Raw genomic sequence first — 15706 nt, forward strand, 5'->3', positions numbered from 1 at the left:
GAAGGGGTTTACGAAGGAATTGATGAACGAAATGAGACCGCTCATGCAAGCCGCCGCCCCAGCTGTGCGCCCCGCGCCGCCGCCACCACAGCCAGCCTACGTGCCACCGCCGCGCCGTTATGCACCACCACAGAGAAATGAATGGGACAGGGAAGGCAGGCCCATCTGTCGACAGTGTAACCAGCCGGGCCATATAGCTAGATGGTGTGCGAACGGCCAGCCGCCGTTAAACTGAGTTGTCCTGTCGCCGCGGTCCAGTCGACAGGAGGTGAGGCATCTGTGCTACGAACCAGGGCCAATGATGTGTTTATTGGGCAATGTCCCACGGTTAATGTGCTAATGGGGAGCGTTCGATTACAAGGGCTGCTTGATACGGGGTCACAAGTCACTTTAATGCAACAGAGTTTATTTACTGAACACTTTTCCCAAACTGATTTAGGGACGGGGCCGCTCGTTTTTAAGTTACGGGCAGCAAACGGGCTGGATATACCCTACACTAATTATGCGGTATTTGATCTAGAATTGGAGGGAGTACGAATCCCGGGGAGGGGGGTCGTCATTGTTAAAGATGAACACTGTACGCAACCGCTCATTATTGGCATGAATGTAATAAGTGCATGCTGGCGTACTCTGTTCAAATGGCCTGGGAGGGTTGCTTTTCCCCCGCGCCAAGCAAATTCTCTATGGAGAGATGCGTTTGCTGCCTGCCAGCGCATTGAAACGGTGACGAATGATGATGGCTCCTTGGGCTATGTGTGGCCTGGTCGCCGTCAGAAGATACGAGTACCTGCTCAAAGTGAAGTGGTTGTATGGGGACGCACGCGCCGGGGCCCGCAAGGGACTGACTACGAGGCGTTGGTGGAGGCCTTGACGGACAGGCACCAGCTGGGGGTGGCGCGCGCCTTGGTCACTGTGCGGGGAGGGCGGGTTCCTATTCGCCTCTGTAATCCCTTTCCCTATAGTGTCACCGTGGGACGGTACCAGAAGCTGGGGAAATTGTATCCGGTCCAGGATGCTGATGTCCGGGGGGACCGGGACCTGAGTCTGTCCATGTCTGCGGATGGCCTGGTGGAGGTCGCCCTGGTGAGTGCCACGGAGGACGGACCCGTGCGCACTCTGTCCCAGGAGCTCCAGGGGCTCGCCGATCGAACTGATCTACCCCAGGGGGAACAAGAGGAACTGCAGGCTATGCTGACGAAGTGGGAGAAGGTGTTTGCTGTACATGACGAGGATTTTGGACAGACGGAGGCAGTACAACACCAGATCCATACCGCTGACGCTGCGCCTATACGTGAGCGACACCGGCCGCTGCCGCCCGCCATGTATAAAGAGATGAAGATCTTGCTAAGTGACATGATGGACAAGGGAGTGATCACTGAGAGCTGTAGCCCGTGGGCCGCGCCGATCGTTCTGGTGAAGAAAAAAGATGGCAGCTGGAGGTTCTGTGTCGACTACCGTAAGCTGAATGCAGTAACGCACAAGGACGCGTTTCCCCTGCCGCGCATCGAAGAGACGTTGACGAGCTTGACTAAGGCCCAGTGGTTCTCGACTCTTGACTTAGCCAGTGGATATTGGCAGGTGAGCATGGATCCACGGGATCAAGAAAAAACTGCCTTTACGACCCCTTTGGGGTTATTTGAGTTTAAACGAATGCCCTTTGGGCTGTGTAATGCGCCAGCCACATTTCAGAGACTTATGCAACACTGTTTAAGTGGCCAAGTGGCCGAGTCTTTATTAGTTTATTTAGATGATATTATTATATACTCCCCTGATTTCTCTTCTCATCTACAGCACCTGGATCGCGTGTTCCAGCGGTTATGGAAACACGGGCTTAAACTGCGCCTGGACAAATGTAAGCTGCTACAACGTGAGGTGAAGTTTCTGGGCCACGTCGTGGACCGAGAAGGAGTGCGGCCGGACCCAGACAAATTGGTGGCAGTCCGGGGGTGGGCCACTCCAACGACGGTACGGGAGGTTCGTGCGTTCTTGGGCCTCGCAGGTTATTACCGCCGGTTTGTGGAGGGCTTTGCTGCCATTGCACGGCCACTAAATAACCTGTTAATTGGGATCTCCGTTGATAATAAGTCCTCACAGCAGCTGATTAGGTGGACCACTGAATGTCAAAATTCATTTAATGCGTTAAAGAGTGCCCTCACTCAAGCTCCTGTACTGGCGTATGCGGACTATGATCAACCTTTTGTGGTCTATACAGATGCGAGTAACCAAGGCCTGGGCGCTGTGTTGGCTCAAATGCAAGATGGGAGAGAACGAGTTATTGCTTATGCAAGCCGCAGTTTGCACCCCACTGAACAAAATGATGCTAATTATAGTTCCTTTAAACTAGAATTATTGGCTCTTAAATGGGCTGTCACGGAAAAGTTTAAGGATTATTTGGCTGGAGCTCATTTCACGATTTTCACAGACAATAACCCGGTGGCGCATCTCCAGACAGCTCGACTAGGAGCCATAGAGCAGCGTTGGGCGGCGCAACTGGCGTCGTTCACGTTCGATATCAAGTACCGCCCAGGAAAAAATAATGCTAACGCTGATGCCTTGTCCAGGTTCCCCGTACAGCCTACGACAGTTGCGGCGGTGGAGCTGACGCCTGCAGCCACGAACAGCCTTGGTGAGTGGCAGAGCGCGCAGAGACAGGACAAGGATATCCAAATGGTGATGCGGTGCGTAGAGAGGGGCACGCACCCCACCTTGACGGAGAAGAGGAATTGGACGAGAGGGGCGGTCCAGTTATTACGGCAGTGGACGAGGCTGCGCGTGGAAGGGGGGGTATTGTATCGTCATGTGACTGACCCTTATACCCAAGAAGAATACTTACAGATTGTTTGTCCCAATTCCAGGCAGGAGGAGACGTGGAGAGAGATGCATGTGGCCGCTGCGCACGCTGGTGTGGATAGGACTCTAGCACAGCTCCGCAGACGATTCTATTGGCACGGCATGGAGGGGGAGGCACGTCGCTATCATCAGGGGTGCGTTAATTGTGGCTTACAGAAAACTAGGATGGAGCCTAGGGCTCCTTTACAGCCGTTTGAAGTTTCCTACCCTCTAGAAGTGGTGGCGATTGATTTTCTCACGTTGGGGCGACCAGCAGACCCCTGTCAGAATATCCTTGTAGCAACTGATTTATTCACTAAATATAGTTGGGCTATTCCGACACGTGATCAAACTGCTCAGACCACTGTCCGTGCGCTATGGACCCATGTAATCCAGCCTTTCGGTTGTCCAGCTCGTTTTCACTCGGACAGGGGGGCCAACTTCGAGTCCGCCCTTATGCAACAATTATGTAATAATTATGGTATTACCAAGAGCCGTACGACGCCCTATTATCCGGCCGGAAATGGTGGCGCGGAACGATTTAATCAAACGTTACTTAATCTGTTACGTTCTTTGGATGCTGACAAGCACGGCCGATGGCCTGAGCATCTCCCCGAACTGGTTCACGCTTATAATAACACTCCCCACAGTGCCACTGGCTATGCCCCAACGTTTCTGATGTTTGGTCGCCATCTGCGACGCCCCGTAGATGTAGAGCTAGGAGTGCAAGCTCAGCAAAATAGGCTTACTGTAGGAGACTGGGTCCATGATCACAGACGGAAACTAAATGACGCTTATCGTACTGCAGGGCATAGGATGGGAGGTATGGCCGAGCAGAGAAAGCGCATGTATGACAAACGGGCGGGTATCCCACCGTTGGTACCGGGTGAGCGAGTGTGGGTGAGGAATCGGAACAGACAAGGCCAAGGGAAGCTGGCTTCATGGTGGGACCCCGAGCCGTTTGTAGTAGTGGGCACGGTAGGAGATGCGGGGGTGGTGTATAGGATTCGGCCAGAGAAGGGAGGGCGGGATCGAACGGTGCACCGAAACGCTTTGAAAGTCTGTATAGCGCCTCGGGAGCTGGGTGGAAGCGTTGAGCCGGTGTCTCAACCACCAGCGACTGGACCAGTCTGGAGGCAGTGTTATGGGTTCTTCCCCACGGCTCTGCGCCGTTCGGGGAGAGTAAATTTGGGACAGCCACCACAGCGGTATAGTCCGGGTTAAGCTATAGCTGCAGGGACTGCCAGCGATTTAAGTAGGGGGGAGTGTGAGGGGGTGGAAGACAGCGTTATTCTTTTTTTTCGTTAAAATGTATTTCTTTGGAAACTCTTGTGTTTTATTATTATTTCTGTTAAGTGAATGCTATTTTATATGTTTCCCTTATTATACATTTACTTATTTGTTTGTGTTTAATAACGTTATTTCTCCCTACATGAAACTCCCCTTCTGATTATGTGTGTGTGAAGAGCCTGATAGGTTAACCAGCGGCCGCTACTCGGCCAATGAGAAGAGACTGACGTCATGCCCGGCCAATGAGAGGCTAGTGTCGGGCAGGGGGCGGCCTTTATAAGTGGGACTCTGTCACTCTGTTACTGAACGTGAAAGGAGGAGGACGTGTGTGTGAGGCAGGTGAACAGGCAGAGGTGACCAGTGTTATGAGGGACTGAGGACAGACACAGGAGGGCATGAGCAGTGAGCCCTACCTAGAACTATTGATGATGAACTTGAGCGAGCTCCACAGTGCAACGCAGTGAGTCAGACAACATGGTGGCCCAGCAGAACCGGTGAAGTTCCCGCGGACCATCTATCCTGACCAGGCGAGCCGAGACGAGCCGCTCCATCCGAGCTGACTAGAGGGGTCGCAGTGGTGACAGTGGTGTCGTGCGCAATACCCGCACAGGCAGCCATTGGCTGCCTCCGTGTGAGTAGAGAATCTGTGCACCATTTGTCTCTTCAAGCCACTGACCTGAGTTATGCCAATAAGTTAAAGTATACAAGGATACTGGCCTATTTTCCTTGTTCGCAGATACGAAGGCCTGAGACGTAGATGTTACTGAAGAGTTGCTGTGTCCCTCTACACGTCTTCTACTCACCCTGCTTATTATTATAATTATTATTATTATTATACCTGCCTGCGCCTATTAGTATTATATATATAACACACGTCCTATTTGAGCTAATGATTTGCAATATTCATATTATTATATATACGCCTTAAATTGCTAAGTGGCGAATATTGCACCCGCACTTTAATTGTGCGGTGGGAATTGATAAAGGGAGGAAATTACCCGGGTTGTGATCTTATTGTTGGTTGTTTTTAGGTTTTTTAGTTAGAAGCGCTATTTAGGAGTGTTAGGGTTTTATTTGTGTTTTGAATGGTTTTATGGCGTATAGAAGCCCCTGTATTTTAGATAATAAAGAACTTGTTATACCTTTGGAAATACTGTGTCCGGCTCCTTCTCTCCTGGGTTTATATTGCTCTGAACACCTGAAAAACGTACCTGTGTGTCTTAAAAGGGTTATTATTATATATCTCCTTTTCCTCTTTTATAGAGGTGGCGTTGTCGGAAGTCTTATAATTATATATGGAAATGCTAATGATAATACTGAAATAATACACTTGAATCAAAAGGTGTGTACTATAATTATTTATTTGCAAATCCAAGAAAGTAAGGTGTTGACAAAGAGTACCAGTTTATTCTGGCTGTTAATGTGAGTCTGGCCACTCTTACACATGCAGCGTCCGATTGCCATGAAAGATCTAAGGTGAAGAAACATATGCCACCCTTTTTACATTGGCCTATTATACAGTAGCACCACCAGGACGCACGGCCTGGTGGAGACCTGTGCTCGGAAGAGCACTGCTTCTAGTTAGAGGTGCAATGATTATTTTTTTAATCACTATTACAGTTTTTCACGATTGTTAACACACAAAAATCTAAAATTCTGCACAATTTTCACAACCTTAACTTCATGTACGTATGGCTTGCCCCGATTTGGCACTACTTCACACTCCCTTTTCTGCATTAGACACAGATTTTCCTTCTTTACACTCTGATGTCATGTTGTTGCACACACTTCTCACGTCAAATCTCAAAGCATCATCCTATAACACATGGATGTCAATTACACATCACCTTGTTGTGGAAACACTATACACAATGTTCAGTTGTTGCACACACTTCTCATGTACAATCTCAAAGTATCAACACACAACACACAACTATTCAAAACTCTATGATTCAAGTCTGATGTCAATTATACAAGCACCTTGTTGTCTAAACACTACACACAATGCTGAACATTGAGACAGGAACCAGAGGCAGAGATGGGCACAAAATACAAAAATGATTTGAAATACAAAGATACAAATACCAGGATATTGTCACCAGGATAGTATCTTGGTGACGCTATCCCGGTCAATATTAGACCAAGTACTGAACAAGTATTTCGATTTTTTTCAAAATACTTTTTTATTTTTTGTGCCCATCTCTGACCGGAGGCATGATGCCTAAATCTACTGTAAATCATGTACCCAAATAAAACTTTTTGGATGCATATTTGTGTGCTGTTTTATGTTTTACTATATAAAAAAGTAGGCCAACACTGAGTAATTTTACAAAAGGAGAAATAGCTCATTCTCCAGAGTCAATGTCATTCATATGGTGTGTTCCAATTCAATGGTGTGTTTTCAATTTTGGACTCCAGTGTGCTGTAAATGCTTGGTAGTGACGTGCAGCAAATGCTTAGTTGTGTGTACTGAATGAATGGTACCGGTATGTGTCATTTGAAAATATGGCGTGTGTACCAAATGAAAACACAAGTCCATTTTGTGAACACATGCAAGTGATTTGATGGCAAAAGTGTCATCTTGGGAAGGGAGTTTGAGGTTTAGCATTTTGTGTGTGAGGTTTTCAGTTTTGTGTGTGCAGTTGTGAAAATGCTGTTATTGTAGTGAAAAACGTGTGTTAACAATCGTGAAAAACTGTTGGCTAATTTTTAAGTCTTCTGAAGGCATTCAAAATATGTGTGCGCCACATAAATAATGACCAGAAGTAAGTCCTAGAGAACGGGCTTCTGTTTATTCAATTAAGCTCCGGTTTTGCATTTAGGTCTTAGCTGAGACTCGAGGTACTCCTAAATAACCCCGCTTTGCACAAGCGCTGGTCCGGGCCGCCAGTGGGTCCCCGACCGGGGGTTCGCGGAGCTCCGTAGTCCCCAGAGCTGCGTGGTCCCCGGAGCTCCGTGGAGCAACGCCTCTGCCACGAGACAACATGTTGGCTGCGGTCAAAGCAGCGCATCGCGTGTGTGATGTCATTGTGCATGCATGCAGGCATCGATAGCGGATCTACAAGCAAAGCTCGTGGTGAGCTTGTAGATCTGCTATTTTCAAACATTTTGTACTTTTACTTTTGGTACTTTAAGCACATTATGATGGCAATACTTATGTACTTTTATTCAAGTGCATTTTGAATTCCGGACTTTTACTTTTAACAGAGTACTTCTACACTGCAGTATTGATACTTGTACTTAAGTAGCCTAAAGACTGCGAGTATACTTTTTCCACCACTGCATTCTGAAATTGTGGAATAGCCGTCTGGCCGCACGAGACCACACAGGAAGTAAAACACACGCAGGATGTGTGGTGTGGACACGGTGCATGGCTGGGGGAGCAACTACTCCAGAAGGACTTGTCGACAACAATGCTCTGGAATCCACGCCGCGTTGGTTGCTGCCAACAATAGCAGTGGGTTTACCAGGAAGACGCACAATACAAAGACACACAAACCTCGGCCTCTTCCCGTCAAGAGCCCGAACCGTGGCCAAGTTTACTCTTTCCAATAACGTTATCGGCTTTCACCGGTGTCACGTTAGTGTTCTTTGAAAACAAATATGTCACGCATTGAGGCAGACAGACAGGCAGAAAGACAGACAGACACGCAGACAGTACATGCAGGAAGGCAGGCAGTGGTGGAAAAAGTACTCACATTTTGTACTTAAGTAAAAGTATCAATACCGCAATGTAGATGTACTCCGTTGCAAGTAAAAGTCCGGAATTCAAGTAAAAGTACAAAAGTATTGGCATCAAAATGTACTTAAAGTACCAAACGTAAAAGTACAAAATGTTTGAAAATAGCAGATCTACAAGCTCACAACGCGTCGCGATGCGACGCGTTGTGAGCTTATAGATCGTCTATTTTCAAATAGCTATTGGGATAAAATAAGGCTAAAGTCGATTAATGTATGTTTTATAATATAATCACGTATATCTGCAAACTAGCAACTAAAGTTTTCAAATAAATGCAGAGGAGTAAAAGTACAATATTTGGATCTGAGATGTAGCGGAGTAGAAGTAAACGTGTTGCATATTGGAATTAACTCAAGTAAAGTACAAATACTTCAAAATTGTACTTAAGTGCAGCACTTAAGTAAATCTACTTAGTTACTTTACACCACTGCAGGCAGACAGAGAGGCGCATGTAGAGTATCAAAATATCCAGTTCAGGCCAGAGGCCTTATCGCGTGATATAAGATCATCACTTCTGTTGTCAGTCATTCAATCCATTTGAGTGATCCGTGCCAGTCAACAATAACGTGGGAAAACAACCTTGTCAGTGCCGCCGCTCAGGGGCGTCAATTGGGTATGGCAGGGGTATGCAGCTGCCATACCCTGGGTCCAGGGGGGAGAATACAAGTTACTTTAAAATATAAATCCATGAATGTCTCTTTGTCTATCTGTGCTGGTTATGTTGTTAAATTACAGTAAAATAACTACAAATGCAAAATTTAACAAAATGGTCACTTTAACAAGGTATTATAATTATATTCTCCACACTTGTATTCTCCCCATCTTGACAGAATAGTAGCCTATATTCCCAGGTTCCGCAGGTCAGCTGCACAGGTGCAATTCATTATTGTTAATTGTGGCACGTTTACTAACATGCCAAGTTTAGCTGCACTTGAACAACCATTCCAGGCTGCCGATATCCAGCCCAAGAAACCGTAGAAACCTGTGTAAAAAACTGAAAAAATTAGTTTTCTTCAGACATCGTGAAAATAGCCGATCTACATGCTCACACCGCCTAGCAGCGCGAGGCGTTGTGAGCATGTAGATCTGCTATTTTCACAAACGAACCGTGTTATACAAAATGTAATGCCTCTTTTCCATGAGGACTCCCATCTTTGCCATACCCTAGCTTTTGCTGAACTGACGCCACTGCCAGTCAACAATAACGTGGGAAAACAACCTTGTCAGTGCCGCCGCTAGACACACGGACACAGGGGCGTCACAAGGAGGGGGGAAAGTGGGACTGAGTTACCAGGGCCCAAGGTGGAGGAGTCTTCATTATTTGATACTTTTAGCTATTGAAAAATAGCAGTACACAAGCTCACAGCGTGTGCCACGCTGCGAGCTTGTAGATCTGCTATTTTCCCTGGAACTAGATATTTTGAGATGGGGGTCCGTGGCCAAATACATATCATTTTGGGGGTCCTTCACGTGAAAAGGATTGTGCACCACTGACATAGAAACATAGGTTTTCCAAAAAAACCTCAGAAGGATTCGAAATAATCAGACTTGCACAAATATCCATGATTTTTCAAAAATAGCAGGTCTACAAGCTTGCAGCGCGGCATCGAGTGCCACACTGTGAGCTTGTATATCTGCTATTTTTCAATAAAGCACAAAATAACGCGTAATAATGTGTTCCCAGTCTAAATGGGATAAACTCCCTTCTCCCCCTATGAAGAACATTCATTGGGGGCCCGCAGTGAATCCTTGAACCCAGGGCCCAGAATTTGGTATGACACCCTTGCACGCACAATGGTGGATCAAGTGCAGCTAAACATCTGCAGGCAGGCAGACTCTGCCCTGGCTTAACCCTGCTGCTGTGGGGTCGTCATCTCCCCGAGGCCGCAGGATCGACGAGCAGAGAACGTTCGAGAGGCAGGGGCTGACATTTCTAAAAGGGCCTTTTGGTGAAAATATCGAAAATAGCAGACCTCCAAGCTCACAACGCGTTGCAGCGCGACGTGTTGTGAGCTTGGAGGTCGGCTATTTTCAGTGCTTGATAGTACACTGAACTAAGCATATCAAGTCTCTACTCCAGGGGTCTTCAACGTTTTCAGGCCAAGGACCCCTTAGTTGAGAGAGAGAGGACCCCCACAACCTTTTCATAGATTCATTATTTGACAGCACGATCATCAGTGTATTTTGGATTCATGTCAATTTGTATTTTCAGGTATTTAACCACTTCAACCGTAAATACTTACAGTTCTTCACAATTTTCACTACACTAACGGCTTTTTCAAAACTGCACACACAAAACTGAAAACCTCACACACAAAATGCTAAACCTCACACTCCCTTCCCAAGATGATCACTTTGCCATCAAATCACTTAACTGTGTTCACAAAATGGACTTGTGTTTTCATTTGGTACACACGCCATATTTTCAAATGACACATACCATTCATTCAGTACACACAACTAAGCATTTGCTGCACACTACCAAGCATTTACAGCACACTGGAGTCCAAAATTGAAAACACACCATTGAATTGGAACACACCATATGAATGACATTGAGAATGAGCTATTTCTCCTTTTGTAAAATTACTCAGTGTTGGCCTACTTTTTTTATATAGTCAAACATAAAACAGCACACAAATATGCATCCAAAAAGTTTTATTTGGGTACATGATTTACAGTAGATTTAGGCATCATGCCTCCGGTCAGAGATGGGCACAAAATATAAAAAAAGTATTTTGAAAAAAATCAAAATACTTGGTCAGTACTTGATCTAATATTGACCAGGATAGTGTCACCAAGATACTATCCTGGTGACAACAATATCCTGATATTTGTATCTTTGTATTTCAAATCATTTTTGTATTTTGTGCCCATGTCTCAATGTTCAGTTGTGCAACACCTAACATTGTGTGTAGTGTTTATACAACAAGGTGCTTGTGTAATTGACATCAAACTTGAATGTGTAGAGTTTTGAATAGTTGTGTGTTGATACTTTGAGATTTTACCTGAGAAGTGTGTGCAACAACTATAGTGTTTCGACAACAAGGTGAATTGTAATTGATATCCGTGTGTTATAGGTTGATGCTTTGAGATTTTGCGTGAGAAGTGTGTGCAACAACCAAAAGTTGGAGTGTAAAGAAAGAAAATCTGAGTAATGCATGAAAAGCGAGTGTGAAGTAGTGCCAAATCAGGTCAAGCTATTATAGGGACATGAAGTGAAGGTTGTGAAAATTGTTGCCGAATTTTAGATTTTTGTGTGTTAACAATCGTGAAAAACTGTAATTGTGGCACGTTTACTAACATGCCAAGTTTAGCTGCACAACCATTCCAGGCTGCCATATCCAGCCCAAGAAACCGTAGAAACCTGTGTAAAAAAATAGTTTTTTTCAGACATTGTGAAAATAGCCGATCTATACATGCTCACAACGCCTCACAGCGCGAGGCGTTGTGAGCATGTAGATCGGCTATTTTCACAAACGAACCGTGTTATACAAAATGTAATGCCTCTTTTCCATGAGGACTCCCATCTTTGCCATACCCTAGCTTTTGCTGAACTGACGCCACTGTGCCAGTCAACAATAACGTGGGAAAACAACCTTGTCAGTGCCGCCGCTAGACACACACACACAGGGGCATCACAAGGAGGGGGGAAAGTGGGTCTGAGTTACCAGGGCCCAAGGTGGAGGGGCCTTCATTATTTCATACTTTTAGCTATTGCAAAATAGCAGTGTGTGTGCCACGCTGCGACCTTGTAGATCTGCTATTTTTGAAAAGTCCCTGGAACTAGATATTTTGAGATGGGGGTCCGTGGCCAAACACATATCATTTTGGGGGTCCTTCACATGAAAAGGTTTGAGCACCACTGACAAAACAGGTTTTCCAAAAAACCTCAGAGGATTCAAAATAATCAGACTTGCACAAATGTCCACGATTTTTCAAAAGTAGCAGGTCTACAAGCTCGCAACGCGGCACTCGGTGCCGCGCTGAGAGGTTGTATATCTGCTATTTTTCAATAAAGCACAAAATAACGCGTAATAATGTGTTCCCAGTCTAAATGGGATAAACTCCCTCCTCCCCCTATGAAGAGCATTCATGGGGGGCCCGCAGTGAATCCTTGTACCCGGGGCACAGAATTTGGTGTGACACCGCTGCACGCACAATGGTGGATCAAGTGCAGCTAAACATCTGCAGGCAGGCAGACTCTGCCCTGGCTTAATTAACCCTGCTGCTGTGGGGTCGTCATCTCCCCGAGGCCGCAGGATCGACGAGCAGAGAACGTTCGAGAGGCAGGGGCTGACATTTCTAAAAGGGCCTTTTGGTGAAAATATCGAAAATAGCAGACCTCCAAGCTCACAACGCGTTGCGTAGTTGAGAGAGAGAGGACCCCCACAACCTTTTCATAGATTCATTATTTGACAGCACGATCATCAGTGTATTTTGGATTCATGTCAATTTGTGTTTTCAGGTATTTAACCACTTCAACCGTCAATACTTACAGTTCTTCACAATTTTCACTACACTAACGGCTTTTTCAAAACTGCACACACAAAACTGAAAACCTCACACACAAAATGTTAAACCTCACACTCCCTTCCCAAGATGATCACTTTGCCATCAAATCACTTAACTGTGTTCACAAAATGGACTTGTGTTTTCATTTGGTACACACGCCATATTTTCAAATGACACATACCATTCATTTAGTACACACAACTAAGCATTTGCTGCACACTACCAAGCATTTACAACTCACTGGAGTGCAAAATTGAAAACACACCATTGAAATGGAACACACCATATGAATGACATTGACTCTGGAGAATTAGCTATTTCTCCTTTTGTAAAATTACTCAGTGTTGGCCTACTTTTTTTATATAGTCAAACATAAAACAGCACACAAATATGCATCCAAAAGGTTTTATTTGGGTACATGATTTACAGTAGATTTAGGCATCATGCCTCCGGTAAGAGATGGGCACAAAATATAAAGAAAGTATTTTGAAAAAAATCAAAATACTTGGTCAGTACTTGGTCTAATATTGACCAGGATAGTGTCACCAAGATACTATCCTGGTGACAACAATATCCTGGTATTTGTATCTTTGTATTTAAAATCATTTTTGTATTTTGTGCCCATCTCTGACTCTGGTTCCTGTCTCAATGTTCAGTTGTGCAACAACTGAACATTGTGTGTAGTGTTTATACAATAAGGTGCTTGTGTAATTGACATCAAACTTGAATGTGTAGAGTTTTGAATAGTTGTGTGTTGATACTTTGAGATTTTACCTGAGAAGTGTGTGCAACAACTACCGGTATAGTGTTTCGACAACAAAGTGAATTGTAATTGATATCCGTGTGTTACAGGTTGATGCTTTGAGATTTTACGTGAGAAGTGTGTGCAACAACCAAAAGTTGGAGTGTAAAGAAAGAAAATCTGAGTCTAATGCATGAAAAGCGAGTGTGAAGTAGTGCCAAATCAGGTCAAGCTATAGGTACATGAAGTGAAGGTTGTGAAAATTGTGCCGAATTTTAGATTTTTGTGTGTTACAGTTTTTTTCTATTGCTAAAACACGTTTTTCAAAACTGTACGTTTTTTTCAAAACTGCACACGCAAAACTCCAAACATTACACACAAATTGCTAAACCCTGGCATCCCTTTGCAAAACAACTCTTTGCCATCAAATCTCTTAACATGTTCACAAAATGGAACTCGTGTTTTCATTTGGTAAACACAGCCATATTTTCACATGACACACACATGCATTCATTGAATAAACACAACTAAGCTTTTGGCTGAACACTACCAAGCATGTACAGAACACTGAAGAGCAAAACTGAAAACACAATTGTCGAAATGGAACACACCATAAGAATGACCATGGCTCTGGAGAATAAGATATTTCTCCTTTTGTAAAATGACTCGGTGTAGGCCTACCTTTTTCATAGTCAAACATAAAACAGCACACAAATATGCATCCAAAACAAGTTTTGATTTACAGTAGATTTAGGCATCATGCCTCTGGTCAGAGATGCATGGGCACAAAAAACTAAAAAAATATTTTGAAAGAAATTGGTCAGTACTTGGTCTAATACTGACCAGGATACTGTCACCAAGATACTTTCCTGGTGACAGTATCCTGGTATTTGTACCTTTGTATTTCATTTTTATTTTTGTATTTTGTGCCCTTCTCTGCCTCCGGTTCCTGTCTCAACATTGTGTGTGGTTTTTAGACAACAGGGTGATGTGTAATTGATGCCAGACCCGAAAGTTTAGAGATTTTAATATTTGTGTGTTGTGGATTGATGCTTTGAGATTTTATGTGAGAAGTGTGTGCAAACCTGAAAAGTGTGTGTTGTGTTTTGACAACAAGGTGATGTGAAATTGACATCAGAGTGTAAAGAAGGAAAGTCAGAGTCTAATATGATAAGGAAATCTAAAGTAGTAACAAATTGAGTCAAGCTATTGGGGACAGAAGTAAAGGTTGTGAAAATTGTGCCTAATTTTAGCTTTTTGTGTTTTAGCAATCGAAAAAAACTGTAACAATCGTGAAAAACTGTAATACACTTGACCATTCACTCTGTACATAGTCTGCTCTTTTTCCCCTCTAGACCAAAGTGCTTTGCTGAAAATAGCTGATCTACAAGCTCTTGGCCAAAGTTCTCTGAATATGGACACTAGGTTTCAAGTGGTTAATATAAAAAAGAAGAAAAATATATTTTTCTATCACTCAAAGATTTGGAGGACCCCCTGGAGTAACTCTGAGGACCCCCTAGGGGTCCCAGACCCTGTTGAAGACCCCTGCTCTACTTGATATGTGGCATATGGCATGGATTTCTGCACAGAGAGGGCAAATCTTTCGACATAAGACGCTGCATTCAAGTTCAGGAGAGTTTGGACAAGGCAATTCTCTTGAATGCTGCCTTCAGGTATGGCATGGAAAGAGAGCATTTGCATTTCTTTCACCATAGTAAAAACAGCATTCATGGTCTGGAGAGGGCACTTATTACAGATGGGTAAAAGGGCAGGGGCTTGAGCCCCCTTTGATGTCTATGCGTGCGAGTGCCTGCCGTGTGCCGGCTGTGTAAACTCCACATCCTCCTTCCTCCTACGATGTTTGTTTGGTTTTTTGAACATTTTATTTCGTTTATTTATTTCCGGGTTTTCATTGGCACGGCGGCGTCCTATTACATCATATTATCAAGTTGGGTGGTAAGCTTGTAGTTCGGCTATTTTTTACAAAGACATTTGGTAGAGAGAGAAAAGTGTTATTTCCAGGTCCATTTGACCAATTATATAGGGGGTTTAAATGGTGCCAGATATGCAGCTCGACAAATAAAAGGTGAATTGATCCAGGGGTGTCAATTGGGTATGGCAGGGGTATGCAGCTGCCATACTCTATGGGTCCAGGGGGAGAATAAAAGTTACTTTTAAATATAAATCCATGAATGTCTCTTTGTCTATCTGTGCTGGTTATGTTGTTAAATTACATTAAAATAACTACAACTGCAAAATGTAACAAAATGATCACTTCAAGGTATTATAATTATTTTCTCCAGACTTGTATTCTCCCCATCTTGACAACATGGTATATTCCCAGGTTACGCAGGTCAGCTGCACAGGTGCAATTCATTATTGTTAATTGTGGCACGTTTACTAACATGCCAATCTGCACTTGAAGAACCGTTCCAGGCTGCCATATCCAGCCCAAGAAACGATAGAAATATGGACGGAAAAACCTGGAAACAGAAGCCCAGAGCCAAAGTATAGTTTGATCTAGTTTAGTGTTTATTAGTTTTAGTTGTTATCGTACTATTGGACTGTAGTCAGGGAGGAGATCACAACAA

General features: G+C 44.3%; 1 protein-coding gene across 1 annotated transcript in view; it reads left to right on the forward strand.

Moving 5' to 3' along the window:
* Positions 1-332: 332 nt before the first annotated feature.
* LOC308296252 (uncharacterized protein) overlaps positions 333-15706 on the forward strand; it is a gene marked incomplete at its 3' end in the record, with an annotated part of 30797 nt that continues 15423 nt past the window's right edge. Inside the window, exons 1-4 of the mRNA XM_080739449.1 lie at positions 333-1578; positions 1792-2218; positions 2575-2626; positions 2856-2984. Of these exons, the coding sequence (XP_080595575.1) occupies positions 340-1578; positions 1792-2218; positions 2575-2626; positions 2856-2984 (1847 nt within the window). The 5' untranslated portion in view covers positions 333-339. The remainder of the gene's footprint in view (positions 1579-1791; positions 2219-2574; positions 2627-2855; positions 2985-15706) is intronic.

The sequence above is a fragment of the Nannobrachium achirus genome, assembly GCF_963921795.1.
Source record: "Nannobrachium achirus genome assembly, chromosome: 2".
NCBI lineage: Eukaryota > Metazoa > Chordata > Actinopteri > Myctophiformes > Myctophidae > Nannobrachium > Nannobrachium achirus.